This window comes from Thunnus thynnus, chromosome 8 (assembly GCF_963924715.1).
Source record: "Thunnus thynnus chromosome 8, fThuThy2.1, whole genome shotgun sequence".
NCBI lineage: Eukaryota > Metazoa > Chordata > Actinopteri > Scombriformes > Scombridae > Thunnus > Thunnus thynnus.
In genome coordinates this window covers 27,073,741-27,091,105 of record NC_089524.1, presented here as the reverse complement: position 1 = coordinate 27,091,105, position 17,365 = coordinate 27,073,741, and the positions used below count along the sequence as shown (strand labels likewise).

The window sequence follows — 17,365 nt, the reverse complement described above, 5'->3', positions numbered from 1 at the left end:
CCCTCCCCGCCATGCAGTGCAGTGTGTGGAGTTAAGCTCAGACCTGCTGTTGCACATACACTTTAAATAGGCTAAATAGGCCATTACAATTTTTTTTTTTTTTTTTTACAGTTGACTCCATTCTATTTATCCTTTTGCTCGAAATACTATGACCTTATTCTAGAGATCTCCGATTTTATTCCTCTCAGTGTGGCACTTATACTCCGTCGTACAAGTTAAGTAAATTTCTAAGTTTATAGGCGAAAGAATACCAAACGGCTTGTGGTTGCTATGGAAAATGTCTACAGCAACAGTCCCTCTGGGGGTGGAGACTAAGGCCGCCATTCATCACGAAAGATGACGGACAGCTGTATAAACCAATCCACGGTCGTCACATATGACGGTGGCCAATGAAAATGCAAAAAATTGTAGCTGTAGTTAGATAGAGGGCGCAAGGGCAGCAGCAGGTAATAGAATTTCTGAGACCAGACAGCACCGCAAAAGACTAGCTAATGGTAAGCCAAGTATCAGCTAACTTACATGACTGCATTTAAATGCTGGGAGCAACGTTAATTACATATTTAATGGGTAAAAAATGTGTGTATGACGTTCTTGGTTTCCCGTGCCAATCTAGCTTAAATGTAACGGTGACGTTAGCAATCTTGCTACCGCTTGTTGTGTCTCAGCATCTCAGCCCGTCTAGGAGCAGCTCATTTTACTGTCTGACAGCAACCCTTGATGGAGCTGACATTACTGTATGTTCACAGGATGATACGCAGTCCAAATGACTGAAGTTAATAACAGTGTATTAAATTACGTTTTTACAATCTCTTAAATTCTTGTAATCAAAGCTTGCTCAGTTTCAGCATAGCTTTACAATATACTCTTTCGTCTCTCTGCAGAGCCAGCATGAGGTGGCAGTCATTCTACTAACATGGACAAGTACGAAAGGGTGAAGAAAATTGGGGAAGGTTCATTTGGAAAGGCCATCCTTGTAAAATCCAAAGAGGATGGACATCAATATGTCATTAAGGAGATTGGCATATCTGGAGTAAGCACCCCATGCATAATATTCCACAATTTCAGTATTAATTTGAGCTCCCCTTTATTACCTTGCTCTTTCACATTATCTGTCCCTCTCATTTTGACAGATGTCAAGTAGAGAGAGGCAGGAATCTCGGAAAGAAGTTGCCGTTCTTGCTAACATGAGTCATCCAAACGTTGTGCAGTACAAGGAGTCTTTTGAAGGTATAAATGATCCACAGGTCATCTACTGCAATGATATCCTGATGCATACACTTGTTTGAATGCATGTTACTTATGCTGTATAAAAAATCTTCTTAGAGGGGGGCTGCCTATATATTGTAATGGACTACTGTGAGGGCGGAGACCTTTTCAAGAAGATCAACTCCCAGAAAGGAGTACTTTTTTCAGAAGAGCAAGTAAGCTACTAACTCTTCTAGACAATCATGAATGTTTAGGATATGCCAGTTAATCTTTAAGGTGAAACTGCACAATATGTGGATAGAATTTATCATAGAACACTTGCTATTCCACTTTGCTGTACCCTTCTTTAAAATGTATTTAAACTCTTTAAATTTTTAAAATGATTTCCCTGGTCATTAGAATTACAAATATGTAGTGCAAGTTGATACTTTTAAGTGTGGCTTTACGTTCCTCTGCCTTTCCTAGATCCTGGATTGGTTTGTACAAATTTGCCTGGCACTAAAGCATGTCCATGACAGAAAAATTCTCCACAGGGACATCAAATCACAGGTATTGCTTCATGCACCACATGATCTTGCCTCAGCGTTTTTTTATTTGTATTGTATTGCCTCATGATAATGACACTACATGTCTTTTCATGATGTCTACATAGAACATCTTTTTGACAAAAGATGGGACTGTGCAGCTTGGTGACTTTGGGATTGCAAGGGTACTAAACAGGTATGTAAAATGTCATCTGAATGGATCTGCAGATTTCTATAAAGCCAAGATTAAAATGTAAATGGTAAAGCATAATACAGTCTGCTTTCCATTCTATTCTCATTTCCAGCACTGTAGAACTGGCAAGAACATGTATAGGAACACCATATTACCTGTCACCAGAGATCTGCGAAAATAAACCATACAACAACAAAAGGTACTAACTTGATGCTCTTGAACACCACGATGTGTTTGTCTCATTTGTGGTGTAAAATAACATTTAATAGTAATCCAGCGGACAAGTTCTCTCCTCACTGAAGTGACTGTGAGTCAAGCTGGATTAGGTGGTGGCTTCTGGGAGATGTCAAGGTATCATGTCTCCTCATTATTGAGCGAACCTGGATGTGTATATCTACAGCAGGGAGTTACTGTAGTATTGATTTCCTCTTAAACTATTTTAAGTATGCATGTAACATAATCCACTTTAGTAGACTGAATGAAGTAAATTTAGCAGAATCTCAGGGATAAAGGAAATGAGTCTAGGACTTGATCATTCAATAACTGATAAAGTCTGATATGTTGTGTTTTAAAATATATTGGAGCGTTGTCAATAAACTTAAACCTCCCAATCTCAATGTCCAATTTATGGTTTTCTCAGCAATGAAGTCCTTTTTTTTTTCTCCAGCTTGCAAGTGACTTGATACCTTATTGAATAAATGTAAACTTACCCTCTGAACTTATCCCAGCCTGTCTATTTGTATGCTCTCTCCTCTGACTTACCCTACTTTCCCTCCCTCTGCAGTGATATTTGGGCCTTAGGCTGTGTCCTGTATGAAATGTGCACTCTTAAGCATGCAGTAAGTATTCTGTGTGTGAGCTGTTTACTAATTCATGTAAAGCATAGCAATGCCCTCTCACATACTGATTTAGACCTCTTCACTGTATGTCTAATGGTTGACAGACAAGAATGGGTCATCTTTCCTTTCCTAATTTTTTTTCTGTCGTGGTTGTAAATATGTACTAAATGTGTTTCCTCTCAGTTTGAAGCTGGCAATATGAAGAACCTAGTTCTGAAGATCATACGAGGCTCCTACCCCCCAGTCTCTGTACACTACTCTGCAGAACTACGTTCTCTCTTGGCACAACTGTTTAAACGCAACCCCAGAGAGAGGCCCTCAGTCAGTAGTATACTGGACAAACCCTTCCTCTCCTGTAGGATACAGAGGTTCCTCACACCACAGGTGGGGAGCACAGTTAGTTGTCTTTGTTACAGTCTGAATTTAAATAAACCAGACTGTGCTCAGTTATAAAACATTTATTCTCTACTCCTTCCAGATTATTGCTCAGGAATTCCGCCATGCTTTCCTTCACAAGCAGCCTAAAGTGGGTGTGGTGCAGGGGTCACCAGGTAAGCAAACTGTGAATTTGAAATATGTAAGGGTGACTTCAAAACTTAAAGCCCCATATGTGTTGGTTTTTTCTAATGTGATTCTTGCTTTTTTATATATTTTATACATTGGCGATTTTAAGGGTGCTCCAGCACACCTAAATTCAGCATCCCTAAAACCTCTAAAAATTGTGAGAGTGAGTTAGTAAAACAATGTTTTGTGCATTTCTCCTTGTATCTGCTTTGCTGTAACTTGATCTTTTACTTACTTTGGAAAGTTCTGGTCATTATAATTGAGTCTTTGCCTCAGGTTTCATTAACTGACTGATGGTCCTCTCTAAACCAGGTGTATTATATTGAAATCTGTGATTGTTCATTCTGAACCATTATTATTATGTGAAATTAGTGATTTAGCAGGGGTTAAACACTTTTTCAAGGCACTGTATGCATGTCACATTTTCATAAGGGGCTGAGCCCCCCTAAAGCTCTGATCCTAGAATTGCCCCTGATTTTAGATATTCTTATATATATCTATTACATAGATTTTGTTTGTTTTTAAAAACAAAATGTGGTGTGTCTTTTTAGATGCTACCAGCAGTCACCAAATTGGAATTTTTAAAATCATACACATAGGAGGCTGTAAAGTCACAGTGAAATGACTTTCATAATAGCTTTCATAAGGTGATGTATTTCTGATTGAAACAGAATATATGGGCGGAGTACAGTTACAAAAGGGATTTGTTGAAATCATTCAGATTTGATTGGATTGCTTTAAAGTGGCTGTGGCATAATAAACAAGATCTTTACAAAGCTGTAGAGAGATTTGGAGCTGTAGAGCACTGTTGGCCTCCACCCACACATCCCTCATCTGTGTGGTCAGATCAGGAGGTGGATGATGAGAGAGAAATGAATAAATTAGACCTCAAACACATTCTTTGGATATAATATAAAAAATGTTTGCCAACTGATGTCTAAAAATTGATTAAAAAACTTTTTCTTTTTTACTTGTGTGACTAGCCAAGCGTCCTGCCCCTGGTTCCATACCACTTGCCCCAGCCCAGAAGATAACAAAACCAGCCACCAAATACGGAGTGCCTTTAACTGTGAGGAAGGTGTCAGACACAGCCAAAAAGCCTGCAGAGAGGAAACCGGCAATTAAACATAAACTGGTTAGTAGGCTGTTGATGTTGATGACAAGTTGCTATGATATCTGAGCTACATATTTTTCACTCTGGGTGTCAAACAGCTCTATTTGATGTTGAGCTCCTAGTCTGGTATGTCAGAGGCCTCTCCCATCTCTGTGTGTGTTTTTACATCATGATGTGTTGGCAACCTCTGAACCCCAGTGTTATATGTTGCTCAGGCCCCTCTCCCAGCAGCCCCCCAGAGAAGAGTGAGTCAAGTGGAGGAAGAGAGGAAAAAACAAGAGGTACAGCTGAGAGCCCCACATAACTTGTATTTACTATTAGATCTCCCTCCTTTTTCTCTCCCCATTTACTCACACATGAAGGTCCCTTCCTACCAGCATTTTTACTTTTCCTCCTGCTCATTTTGATTCCTATCGTCACCCGTCTTCCACTCCCGGGCCATTTGGATTGTTCTGCCTGATTTAGCTCTCTCTTTTAACCAGCCTTTCCCTCGTGGCCTACCTGCCCAGTGACAGAGCAGTCCTCCTGCCTCTTGCCTCAAAGTGGGTCTTATTAAGATGTCTGTTTTTGATTGAGATGCTTTTGCCTTATGCTGCAGGATGGTTTCAGAAAGAAGAAGATGGAGCTGATTGAGAAAGAAAGGAAACAGAGAGAGCAGGTGAGCACAATGTTAAATATCTCTGAAAGGTTTCTGATAGTTTTTTACAGTTGAAGTCATTTTCTGATCTGTGTCTCCTTCAGATGTTCCTGTTGAAAGCAGAGCAAATGAAGAGATATGAAAAGGAAAAGGTGGGTGGTAAATATGCGCGTAGTGAGTATATTTGATATTTTTCTTATTTTACATATCAAGTCATTACTGTAGTGAGTGGGCAAAGCATTGGAGAGGGTCAGTTCACCACATGTCATCATCTAAGACTTGAGTAAGCTATGAACCTCTTCTTACAGATTAATCGAATAAACCAAGCCAGAGAGCAAGGCTGGAAGCATGTCTTGAGTTCTAGTGGAGGTAGTAGCCCAGAGAGGAAGGTACTGGACACCTATTTCCTTTTTTATAATATAGAGCATTCCTCATGCTATTGACTGACACAACAAACTTTTGTCCTCCAAACTCAGGGTTTTGTAGGTGGTGGGAAGAGGGCTACAGGTGTTGGCCCTTATCCTGCCCCAAGCTCCATTCAGGGTCCTACTCCATCCCCTGTCCTAAGCAAAAGGCCATATGAGCACTACCATGCAGTTCTTGACCAAATGACTAAACCACAGTCCAAAGATGTCAGCAGGGAGGGATTTTCAGCAGGAGCAGGCGGTCCCATTCGGTAAGTTCGGATGTCTCCTTTGTTTGGCAATTTAAGGTGTATTGAATAATTGTTTTAATGGCGTTGCCTCCGTGAAAGAAGTGTACCGGCTGCTGCTGGCCCAGTGCTACCCAACGGCCCTGCCCGAGTCTTAAACCCTGATGTAATCAAGAGGGAACTACAGAGGCTGCAGCACGTTTCAAGACAAGCCCACATCAGTAGGTCAGTCTGGCAGCTTCTGTCTAATCAGTAAATGATGATCTGGATTGAAACTCTACATCCTGCTCTAAGTATCCATTATTATATTCTGTCTTCAGGCAGCGTGGTCACATGGGTGGTGAACGGGCCTATCAGGTTGAGGAGTTTTTACAGCGTAAGAGAGAAGCCATGCTCAACAAAGTCCGTGCTGAGGGACAGCTGGTACGTATTGAGACTTACACTGGAGTTGAGTTGAACCTGTTAAGAAATACTGATCCTTTTTCCATCGTAGCAATCATGACACCTTGCAGACTGGGTATGGTTTTGTATGAACAGAGCTGAAAAGTGACACTGATGTATCTCTTTCAAATATTGTAATTATTAAAGCTCTATTAAGCAACATTTCTAATATTAATACTGAATCTAATGGTCCTGTGTATTGTGAAAGGCTTACTAGTGCTGCCAAATCCACGGAGAAGCAGTTAAACCACACAAGATTATAGTATATCAAGGCACTGTTACTGTTAGTTTGTTTTAGATTTTTTTGCCCTCATAGTGGTAAAAGTGGTAAAAATAGTCTAAATTCTGGGCACTAGGGTTCACCAGAACTCCAAAAGAAACTAACAGACCAGTCTTGACATATTATCATCATCCATGTTGTCATAGCTAACATGTTATCACGCAAGTCAAGTCAATTTTATTTGTGTAGCCCAATATGACAAATCACAAATTTGCCTCATGGGGCTTTACCAACTGTAAGCAATACAACATCCTCTATTGTTAGACCCTTGATTTGAATAAGGAAAAAAACCCTAAAGAAACCTTTACTGGAGGAAAGAATAGAAGAAAACTCAAGAAGAGCAACAGACGAGGGACATGCAACAGATGTTGTGTGTACAGAATAGACCAAGAAAGCAAAATGACAAATAAAGCATGGACAAACAGGATGACAAAATTATAGATGGATGGATTGATAACATATGAATAATCTGATTGGGAGGATGTCAGGCAACTTCCAGGGGCCACCAAAAACAGATACGACATGAGCCACGTGACCTCCATGACCATGGAGACCTGGGAAGAGGACAGACTACACATACACACAAGGAAACTCACATCACACTATTCACATACACAGATGAAGGAGAGACAAGAATCCACACGCACAAGGGAGGGTTTGGAAGAAAGGTGCAGCTGAATCTCCTGCACGATGAGGAACCAGAAGCAAATCCTCTGGAAACCAGCGTCTGGGTTTTCAGCTCACCACAGTAGATGGTTAACTTTCCTCACCAGCCAGCTGCTAACTTTGTTGTACGGTCCTTGGCTGGTTTATCATCTGATTTGTTTAAAAAAAAAAAAAACTGCCTGCTGGAAACAGCGTTGATAAGAATGGCAAAATACAACCGGTGTCTAAAACTAGAACTAGAACTGGGCTGAAAAGCTCCATAGAACTGCAGACTTGGGTGATAACTCTGTGAGTTTGTCACTTGTGTGGCCCATTATTACTTTACATGTAGTCATTTGATTCAGTGTTAATATGAAAAACATTTTTTTCAATGTTAATATAAAAATATTGATCAGTGAAGCTTTAAATATCTCCTGGCCCCACCTCGTGACTGTTGTGGCAGTTAGGTGTAAGGGGCTGCGTCCTTCTAAAGTGTGCTTAAATTGAACGGTAAACAGGGTACTCGCCAAAACTTGACAGCAATCTATGGAAGCCGGACTGGTTCGATTCGGTGCAGGAGACCCAAAGCCAACAAAGAGGAGGAGGTAGGAGCCCAGGCCTGAATGCCCAGCCTCACACTCCACCTCACCCATAGCACGTCTGGCTTGGCTCGTCTTCCTTCATATGTGCACAAAACTCCCTGTGACGCACCCATAATTCAACCCAGCAGCTCAAACCCACTCTTTGCACAGTGTTTGGTGTCCCACTGTCCAGTGTGAGCTGTTCCACCATTTATTTGCCTTTCCAGTAACGGCTGTTGTTATTCACAACAATCAATCCCATAGTTTTTTTATTATTATTATTATTTATGGTGTATTTTGTCCCATTTTGAATAACCATGCCATCCTATTTTTGAGTTGTGTAATCAAGCTTTTTTGCTTTGAATGGAATACATAAATATATTCTTTTTTTATAAATGTGTTATTTTTATTCTGGCTGAATGGCTGATTTGGTCATGTATACGTAGATGCTAACATTATGTGGTCTGAGTGAAATGTTGCCTTTTATAAGTGGTATCTTTGTATGCTAATATTTTTGTATGATTTTAGCCGCAAATATCAACGCTGTATCCTGCTCTGTGTGCGTGTCTGTGTGGGCGTGTTCAGCATACTGTCTTTTAACATTTTTGTATTTGTTCTCAGGAATACTTGGCAAGACTGAGGCAGATCCGCTTGCAGAACTTCAACGAGCGTCAACAGATCAAAGCCCGACTCAGAGGAGAGAAGGTACTGTCCTCAGACACTTAAGAGCCTGAGAGCACTCTGAATGAAAGTGTTTTCATCTCCTGGCTATTGTTGGTGTCTGTTTCAGTATGACAGTGATGGTTCTGACAGCCAGGAGTCCAGTGAGGAGGCAGAGCTCAGGAGAAAGAAGATAGAGGCTTTAAAAGTGAGTCTGCCTGCAAGTATACCATTTGACGCTTTTCAATGTAAATCAAAGCTATATTTATAGAGCTCTTTTTAAAATATGTTTGGAATAAGAACAACATATACTAACATTACCCCAAACACTGGCACAATGATACAAATGAATAGATATTAAAAAACCAACAAAGGAGTCAATCTAAACCTGGAGTGGAACGACCAACAGTATTGTTTCAGACTGTCTCAGCCTTTGACTTGTATTCTCGCTTGTTTTATCAGGATTAGAGTCCTTGAGGTGAGTCGTGCAATCCTGTAATCAATCCTGCAATTATCTGGCAACTAGTGTAGAGAAAGCAAAACAGCTGCTTTGACTGCAGCCAAAGTGTGAATTGTGAGTGAAACAGGAATAAACATGACCAGAAATTAGATTACATTATAGAAAGGGTCACTTTTTAAGCAAAAGATTCATTCTTCTTTGTTTTGTGTGTATTTGTGCAGGCCCAAGCAAATGCCCGTGCTGCTGTACTGAAAGAGCAGCTAGAGAAGAAGAGGAGAGAAGCACATGACAGAGAAAAGAGAGCTTGGGAGGACCATGTAAGCTTTTTTATTCTGTGTTTCACCCTAAAATCCCTGTAGTCAGTACTATTACTTGTCCTTACTGGTGCATTAGTTTAAATATAGTCTAATGTTGAGTATTGTGTATTGTGAAAGCTTGCAGCTCGTGGGGTGAAGGTTGGCATAGCAGCAGGAAACATAGCAGCGGCAGCAGTAGCAGTATCAACTACCTCTGACAGTCCTCTTCCACAACCCAGTCCCTCTCAGCCAGACCCAGCTGCCAAAGCTCTAGCCCTGCCTGCATCCGAACCCTCCACCCCTGCTATATCCATGACTGCTGCCCTGAAGAATGTTGGAGCTGTCAGTATACATGAATATAGTCTGCATACATCATAGTGTTGTTTGAGAATGTATTCCTTGGCTATATCAATTTTGCAATTTGCATTTGGCAGATTACTTCACTAAAAGAAAACCTGCCAGAGCCAGAGACTGCTGTCGGCATCCAGGTGAGTTTATGAGTTGACATTAATAAAGCAAGGATTCTGAATCTTCCCTGATTCAATATTTAGAAAGATAACACTACTTGATGCTTTTCGTGTATCAGTGTGAGAAAAAGCAGATTCTGCGCAGACTTAACCAGAACCTAAAAGCCCAGAGCCCAGTGGAGGAGGTGGAGGAATCATCTCCACCCGCTGCAGAGCCAAGTCCTGCTCCCCAGCAGAACCAGTCTGACGCAGAGAAACGTCCCTCTTCAAACGGAGACCGCAAGAAGTGGGAAGCAGCAGAACTGCCTGTACTTCCTGTGGCACAGCACACCTTAGAGGAAACTTGTGTGACTACATCTAGTGAGTTAATGTCCAATAAGGATAGATTTACAAGAGTATATAATTATTTTTTGTGTTGTACACTGATGAAGTTTATCAGCTGCTACACTTGTCTCCAAAGTATGGTCTTTATTTGTGTTTTTTGCTTAAAATTGGAAGAACTATACATATTATTTAGCTTGCCTTTTATATAATGCCTGTCAGACATTAGTGCTTCTGTTTAAAGAGTCTTACATCAGAGGTTTTGCAAGATGTTTTGCTCAGCTTTTTTCTCTAAAATTCTCTCTCTAGCCATCTCAGTGTCTCCAGAAGAAAGGCCGTCATCTGTTGGAGACAGGAAGAAGTGGGAGGCAGGAGTTCCTCTTGTCCTCTCTGTAGCCCAACAAACTCTAGAGGACTCATGCATCAGGACTATTGGTGAGTTACCTTCCCCCTGAGACAGAACACATATGCAAATTTCCTGAAAATTATTTATGTGCCCAGTGTGGATTGTTTTAAGGCCCATTTTCTCTCATTCTCTGTGTATGTATGTGTAATGACTCAGAGCAAACAGTGGGTGAAGTTATACAGATGGACGTGCTACAGGTAGAAGCTCCTAGGAAGGTGTGGGGAGTGAGTCCAGACTCTCAGGTGCTGAAAGTACTTCAGGAGGCAGAGGTTCAGCCTCTCACCCAGCAGCTGGAGAATGTCAGCATCTGCGAGGAGTTTTCCAGCCCTGGTTAGTCATGTTTTTACTATCCAACCAAGGCTAAGTACAAGCAGTACTCAAAAGTACAAACAATTCTAACCTCAAAGCATTATTCAACTATTTTTAACCTGGACTTTGATTTTTTGCCACTGTTTTTGTCACTCCTTTCTGCATTTGGCGGAAGACAGTGTGTCTGCCCAAAGCAAACTCTGGACAACCACATAAAGGAAAGGGAAATGTTTGGGATTGAAGAGTACAGAACACAGTTGTGCTCAGCCAAAGGTTTACAGAACTAAAAGGGTCATGTACACAACAAAGTACAAATGGAGAAATATACACACATTGATAAAGTTTTGATGAACCTGTCAAATTGTTTGTCAGTTTCTTCAGTGTCGTGTTTATACATTTTCAGTTTTTGTTGACATTGTCAGAAAGGTGATAATTCTACTTTGTTTATTATTCAGGTCGTAGTGGGTGGCCATGGTGTATTGGAGTGCGTTATATTGAATGGTGTTCCTAATATTTTGTCCACTCCATTAACATACACAAGAAAAATTAGGAACACTTAATGCACTATAATGCACTTCAGTACACCATGGCCACCCACTACGACCTCAATAATAAACATAATTATCACCGTTCTGACAATGTCAGCAAAAACTGAAAATGTATAAACTTCATAAAAGTAGAATTTATGGCAGCACTGTTGTATTAGATTGCATTAGATTGTACAGGTGTTCCTAATAAGGTGGCCAATGAGTGTGTATGTATGTGTGTGTGTGTGTGTGTGTGTATATATATATATATATATATATATATATATATATATATATATATTGGTATAAAGTCATTTTTGTCATTAAGAAGATAAGATGAACCATTTGTTACATGGTTAAATTTGTACTCTTTGTGTGCTGTTTTAGAGAATGCATGAATGATTGAACTAGCAGTATATTCACTTACTCATTTACTTCACTTTCCAGATAAGCCAAACCAGACGGCGGTGGCAGAGGTGGTGAAGCCTCAAGAAGAACTGACCTCTAAGGCCAGTCCGTCAGCTGTGTTTCAGAGCCCAGAGGTTCAGAAGGACAGTGCAGCCACAACAGAGGCCTCACCCAACCTTACTGAGACTCAGGGTTAGTATGTCACTCAACCTTATGGATCAAATATTATAGCTTCTCATCTAAAGTATATTTGCAGCACAGTCCAACCTATCTGGCCTGAATTCTTTCAGATCCATCAGACTTGGAGTCAGTGGTTTTGGAAGAGAGCCCCAAACAGGCTTCACATCTGCCAGCTGCTGTGCAGCAGGCATGGGAGACGGAAGCCCAACAGCCAATGTGACTATTCATATTTATGAACCATTTATATTAAAAAAGACATTTTCCCTTTCACACCAAAAAGTGTTATTAATTCTGCTTCTTTCAAAATTCTCATTATTTACTTGATAAGAGGTAGAACTCTTTTTTTTAAAAAAAATAGATTACCCACTGTATTTACAATCCCAGTGTATTTCAATTAACAAGGCCACTGTTTCACAGCTCCAACAGAAGCATAAAATGTTGATTTTTTAAAAATTTTTTTATTCTGGAGTCAACAATTTCTTTAATGCTGAAGTTTACTTCACTTACAGGCCACCAGAGGGCGTTACAAGACCATCAGGCACCAAGGAGGTTGAGAAAAGTGCAGAGAAACCAACAGAACCATCTGGTGAGATTAATATTTAGTGACTCAAAGCCACTTTATTTTTCAGCATGATTATCATATAATTTAAATGTGCTCTTCCTCTCCCTCTCTCAGGTGTAGCACAGTACGAGGAGTCCCTGTTTATGAAGTTGTGTTCCCCAGCCCACCGACGCACTGCTGCCCTTGCGATCCTCTCAGCCCAGTCCTCTATGGATGAATCATCCTCCTCTCTGGCCTCTCGCTCGCGCTCTGTCTCACCTCTGCGCTCCAAACACCACAACGCCCTCCTCATTGGTCTCTCCACAGGCATGTTTGACGCCAACAATCCCAAGGTGATTACTGGCTGAACAGGAATAATATATATATATATATATATAAATATTCTTTTTTTTTTTTACTGGAAGTAACATAGAATAATAAAAGGTCTTTTTTACACACTCACTGTAATTACCTAAAGGATCACATGACCATGTGGGATTCATGACATTATTAGATGTTACAGTGATCAGGGGAACGATTGTTGCAGGGGTTGAGGAAGCTTACACTTGTTCTTGTGCCTGGTGTAATGTAGAGGCTTGTGTGGTATTTTTAGGTAGGATTTCAGTCTTCTTTATTAATGAAGGGGACTGGAATGGAGCCAGAGCCATTAATCACAGTCTAAACCTGCAGTGGGTCTGATAGGACAGAAAGAGCATCCATCAACCTATATCTTTCATAACCTTCATCAAGGACATTGAGAATTCAGAACCCAGCTCAACATTTTTCATATTTTCACAAAGAGCTAAATAGACTGTGAATGTGGTGGATTTTGTGAGAGTGCTTTTGGTTGTTCCTCGCTGTTTGTGGGTGTTATTAATGAGATTCCCCATATTTCTTATGTGTAATAAGAAATAATACCACAGGCGATTCAATTAACCTCTACATTACCCATATGAGTTTATCCTCAATTACTGTAAGTCACAATAGTTTTCTGAACATAACTGTTCAGAAAACTATGTAACATAAAATTCAAATGTTTTAGCATAATTTCTGTTTCAACAGTGATTCCAATCAAGACTTCCTGTCCTATAACCATCTTAATATTCATATTACTGTTTTTTTTTGTACTGTCAGATGCTGCGGACATGCTCTCTTCCAGACCTCAGTCGTCTCTTCAGCTCTCTGCAGGACTCTGCAGGGACTGCTGAGGCTAATGTCGCCCCAGACAACAACCTGGAAATCGAGGACCTGGATGAGGCAGCTAAAGATGACGACCAGTCGGAGGCTGAGGAGTAAGACAAACACACTCACAAATGAAATCTCAAAGGCTGTTGTATGTTTACTGTGTTTTTAAATGCAGGGTCTCATGATAAAATATAAATAATATAATGAACATATATTTGTGCAGCCCTAAGAGGGACCTTAATGGAGAGTGATATCTTGCTTTACCCTCATTCTGTCAACCTGTCGATGACACAACATGGGCTTTTATTCTGCAAAGAAACTCCTTCAATACAGCCAGTTGCTGTCATACTGTGTGTTCTAAAAATATGCCCTCTTTCCTAGCGCATATGAGGATGAAGACCTCCGGGACATCAGGGCCTCCATGGAGAGATTGCTGCAAGAAGAGGGCGACTTAATGAGGAGCCCTCCAGAGGATGGAGCTGGAGACTTTAATGGGAACCCTCCAGAGGGCGAAGATCAAGAGCTTTTCAACAGGATAGCAGCTGAGATTGAGCAGGACAACAATCAGATGGCTGTAGATGATGATGACGATGATGATGATGAAGATGAGGAGGAGGAGGAGGAGGAAGAGGGTGAGGAGGAGGAGGAGGAGGAGGAAGAGGAGGAGGAGGATGAGGAATGCTCTAATGGGAGTCCTGGTGATGAGGAAGCGGGGGAGTTGCTTACCAATGGTGTGGGAGAAGAGAACCACAGTAATAACAGTCAGCTCAATGAAGAGTGGCATTCAGGTAGGAGGAGTTTAAGTCTCATCAAATGATTATAATGTAGTTAATATGAATTATTAAGTTTTAAAGACAGCTTGCAAAAACTTGAGCTTGAAAAAAATATTTTGAAAAAATATTTCAGGTGATTTGTGCGTTTCATTATTTTTGCAAACTAAGACCCAAATGCAAAATATAGCAGTAAATATATGAGATGTGTAACCCTGCTGCTCTATAGATGGTAGTGGAGAGGACCAGGGGGGAGAGGCTGAGCATCACGACAGCATCTTCAGTCGTCTGGAAGAGCTTCGCTTCAACCTGGAACAGCAGATGGGCTTTGAGAAGTTCATTGAAGCCTACAATAAAATTAAGGTGTGAAATGGGTTTTTTTTTTTTAATCTCTCTGAATGTTGAGGTTGTCTGTGCAACCTTACACTTAAGTGTCTGGACATAAGACTAATCAAACATATGTCTTGTGTTTTTTTGTGTGTGATTCAGGCTATACATGAAGATGAAGATGAGAACATAGATCTGGGCTCCAGTTTTGTCTTAAACATTTTGGGAACTGAGCACCAGCATCTTTATCCCAACATCCTTCATCTAGTGATGGCAGATGGTGCATACCAAGAAGGTTAGTGACAATACTTTGCTGATCATTTATCTTTTACCTCCTTTTCCATTGTGTCTCTGAAAAGCTGCTTTTCTATTTAATCCATCACACTATCAGAGCCATTTCCCCTCCTTTTTTTATTTTATTCAACTCAGTTTTCCCAGCACTAGTTCCTCCTGAGTTTTTAGGTCACTTGTGGAAACCACAGAAATACATGTGCATCTCTTTTTTAAATGTTGTGGTCAGCAACTGCGTTCAGTTGTCCCCGTTAGCAACAGTGTTGAATTGTCCTCAATGGTTTTCCCACAGCACAGAGCTGTGCAAGAGCAGAGTGTTTAATCTAATCTCTGACATCCTATCCTCCTTTCTCACGTCACTATGGCTTTACCAAGTTGTGAAAGAACTAAATAGATGTGAAACAAACCCTTAACAGTGTCCGTCTGCTCCGTCTTGCTCTGTCAGACGGGGGCTACAGCAGATACAGAAAGAGGTGGGGGGGGGGGGGGAGAGTTATTGTAGTAGCTTTGTATACTTTACTGACTACTATCATAAACAAATTATTCATCACATAAACGAAATCTGGTCTAATTTCAATGTAAACAGACCAAAGTTTAAGAGGACTTGGCTGTGGCTTTTAGGTCAGTTCTAATGTTCCCCATTAAAAGTTGGGTTACAAGTACCAGTCCCATCTGTGTTATGGACAGAACTGCTGTCATTGTTTTACCAAACCTTAAGATTAGCTATAAGGTTGAAATGGTTATGTTAAAATTAGTTTAGAAATGGTCAAATTAAGGTATAGATTTGGTATGACAGTCCACTTCAACTACAATGGGATTAAACATCGTACGTTTTGCTTATTCCTGGTGTCTCTTTTTATGAGGATACATGGTCTAAACAGTGACCCCTGCCTCTGTGATTATTTATCTGTCTCAACATGATTCTCTCTCTCTCTGTCTCTCTTCCTTGTAGATAATGATGAATAATGTTTTGTGAAATGGAGCTGCTGGCAGCTATGACAATCTGCTAGCTATCTGATGTCTTCCCATGACGCACATCATTGGCAGAAGGATCTATGCATGAAGTGTCACAGCCATGCATCTAACAGTGTTTCAGGCACACTTGCATGATGAATAACTAGTACACTCGAGGCTGCTTTTCATACGTTGACTATCAGCACCTGACACTATTTTTCTTACCAGTGTTCATTCAAAAGTGCATTACCACGTACATGTTCGTATTAAAAAAAAGTTAACTTCAAGGTTCTGTTAAATGTTCATGAATGTCAGTGTCTGTAATTGAACGAAAACACATGTATTGTCACACTGATTGATAGCATAAACCCTGGTGTGGTTCACTTAGACTCCACAGTGGCATTTAATGTGGGCAAAAGATCTGGTCCTCTCAGGTGCTCTCTTTCTAACTGTCACACACTCAACTAGCTTCAAGACATAAACCAGGTCACTATCAAAACAATTGTACCATGGTTACTCATAACCAGTTGAACCTCCTTTTTCTTACAACTCTTTTCACCAAACAGGAAGTTAAATATTATCTAAAGCATTTTCCACATTTCTTACTGTTTCAGTTAACCCAAAGTGATGTTTGTGAGGCTGCTTTATGTTGCCAAGATACTGTAGCAAGACTGTGGCATGAGAGTGGTGGGCAGGATGCAGTGGGCCATGTCAGATTGATGTTCAGTGCAGCGATTTGTACTGATGATGTAAGCAATGGTATAGATGTTAACAATAAGTCTTATTTGATAATAAAATAAATATTGTAAATCTTTATATGAATAAACACTTTTTTTAAGAACCTGAGGACGTATGTTTTCCATTTCTTTCAACCTCACTACCATGTACTGACTCACTGTGGATACATCAGTGCTTCCAAATAGAGGTCTTACATTAACATGTTTATTATTTAAAACTTAGAATAAAATGTGATTCAAAAGGTTGAAAAGAAAATCAGTCTTTTTTTTCCACAGGTCACTACACTGTGCTGCCACTGGTGTGTTCACAAGACTATTTTCATCCACAGCCTTTCAACAGACCACTCACCCTTCTGTCAGCTAGCAAGATTTATATGTAGTCACAGTCCCAGTGGAATAATATAACAAGAGCCTCCAGTGTTCTAACACCATGTCTGATTTAGTGCAGCAGGAGAAGTGGATGTGTTAGAGCGTAACCGAGTAATTGACTCTAGCATCCCTCCAATAACAATGCATTAACAAGTTTGACAATGCAGTATTGCAACCTTTCGTGACTTAAATGCTGTAGTAATTGTTTACTTCTATTCTCTCATTACTCCACTGAAATCATTCAGTCAATTTGACATGAATTTCCCAAATGTGTGTTCATGATGTATGACAGAATTCAAATGTAATCTCATTTTTGTTTTTATTTACATGTTTGTCATCATATACATCAAGTATGAACTAGTCAGCACTGTAGTATGAAGTTGTTATGATAAGAAACCGTAAATCATTATAATCACATTTTTTAGATGCTAGTAAAACTGGCATTGGAGGTAATGAGCAGACATTACCATGGAGATTAGAC

The 17,365-nt window shown here is 40.3% G+C and overlaps 1 protein-coding gene across 5 annotated transcripts; it reads left to right on the top strand.

The window, feature by feature from the left end:
• The first annotated feature begins 323 nt into the window (after positions 1–323).
• On the top strand, positions 324–16,624 carry nek1 (NIMA-related kinase 1). 5 transcript variants are annotated; one of them, XM_067597649.1, is made up of 36 exons: positions 325–494; positions 882–1,030; positions 1,131–1,227; positions 1,324–1,421; positions 1,672–1,755; positions 1,859–1,926; positions 2,036–2,122; positions 2,708–2,762; positions 2,946–3,146; positions 3,241–3,313; positions 4,310–4,461; positions 4,656–4,721; positions 5,039–5,098; positions 5,182–5,229; positions 5,386–5,466; positions 5,554–5,753; positions 5,832–5,954; positions 6,050–6,152; positions 7,614–7,700; positions 8,298–8,381; positions 8,467–8,544; positions 9,018–9,113; positions 9,231–9,434; positions 9,527–9,580; positions 9,679–9,919; positions 10,190–10,315; positions 10,443–10,616; positions 11,570–11,722; positions 11,821–11,926; positions 12,220–12,296; positions 12,387–12,604; positions 13,386–13,543; positions 13,818–14,224; positions 14,436–14,569; positions 14,696–14,828; positions 15,777–16,624. In XM_067597649.1, the coding sequence occupies exons 2-36, from the start codon at positions 914–916 to the stop codon at positions 15,788–15,790; spliced, it is 4,257 nt and encodes a 1,418-aa protein (XP_067453750.1). In that variant the 5' UTR covers positions 325–494; positions 882–913; the 3' UTR covers positions 15,791–16,624. The 5 variants fall into 5 exon arrangements, with proteins under 5 accessions (XP_067453754.1, XP_067453750.1, XP_067453753.1 ...); XM_067597652.1 differs by having other exon boundaries at positions 326–494; positions 5,835–5,954; XM_067597650.1 differs by lacking the exon at positions 325–494 and adding an exon at positions 643–734.
• The last annotated feature ends 741 nt before the right edge of the window (positions 16,625–17,365 follow it).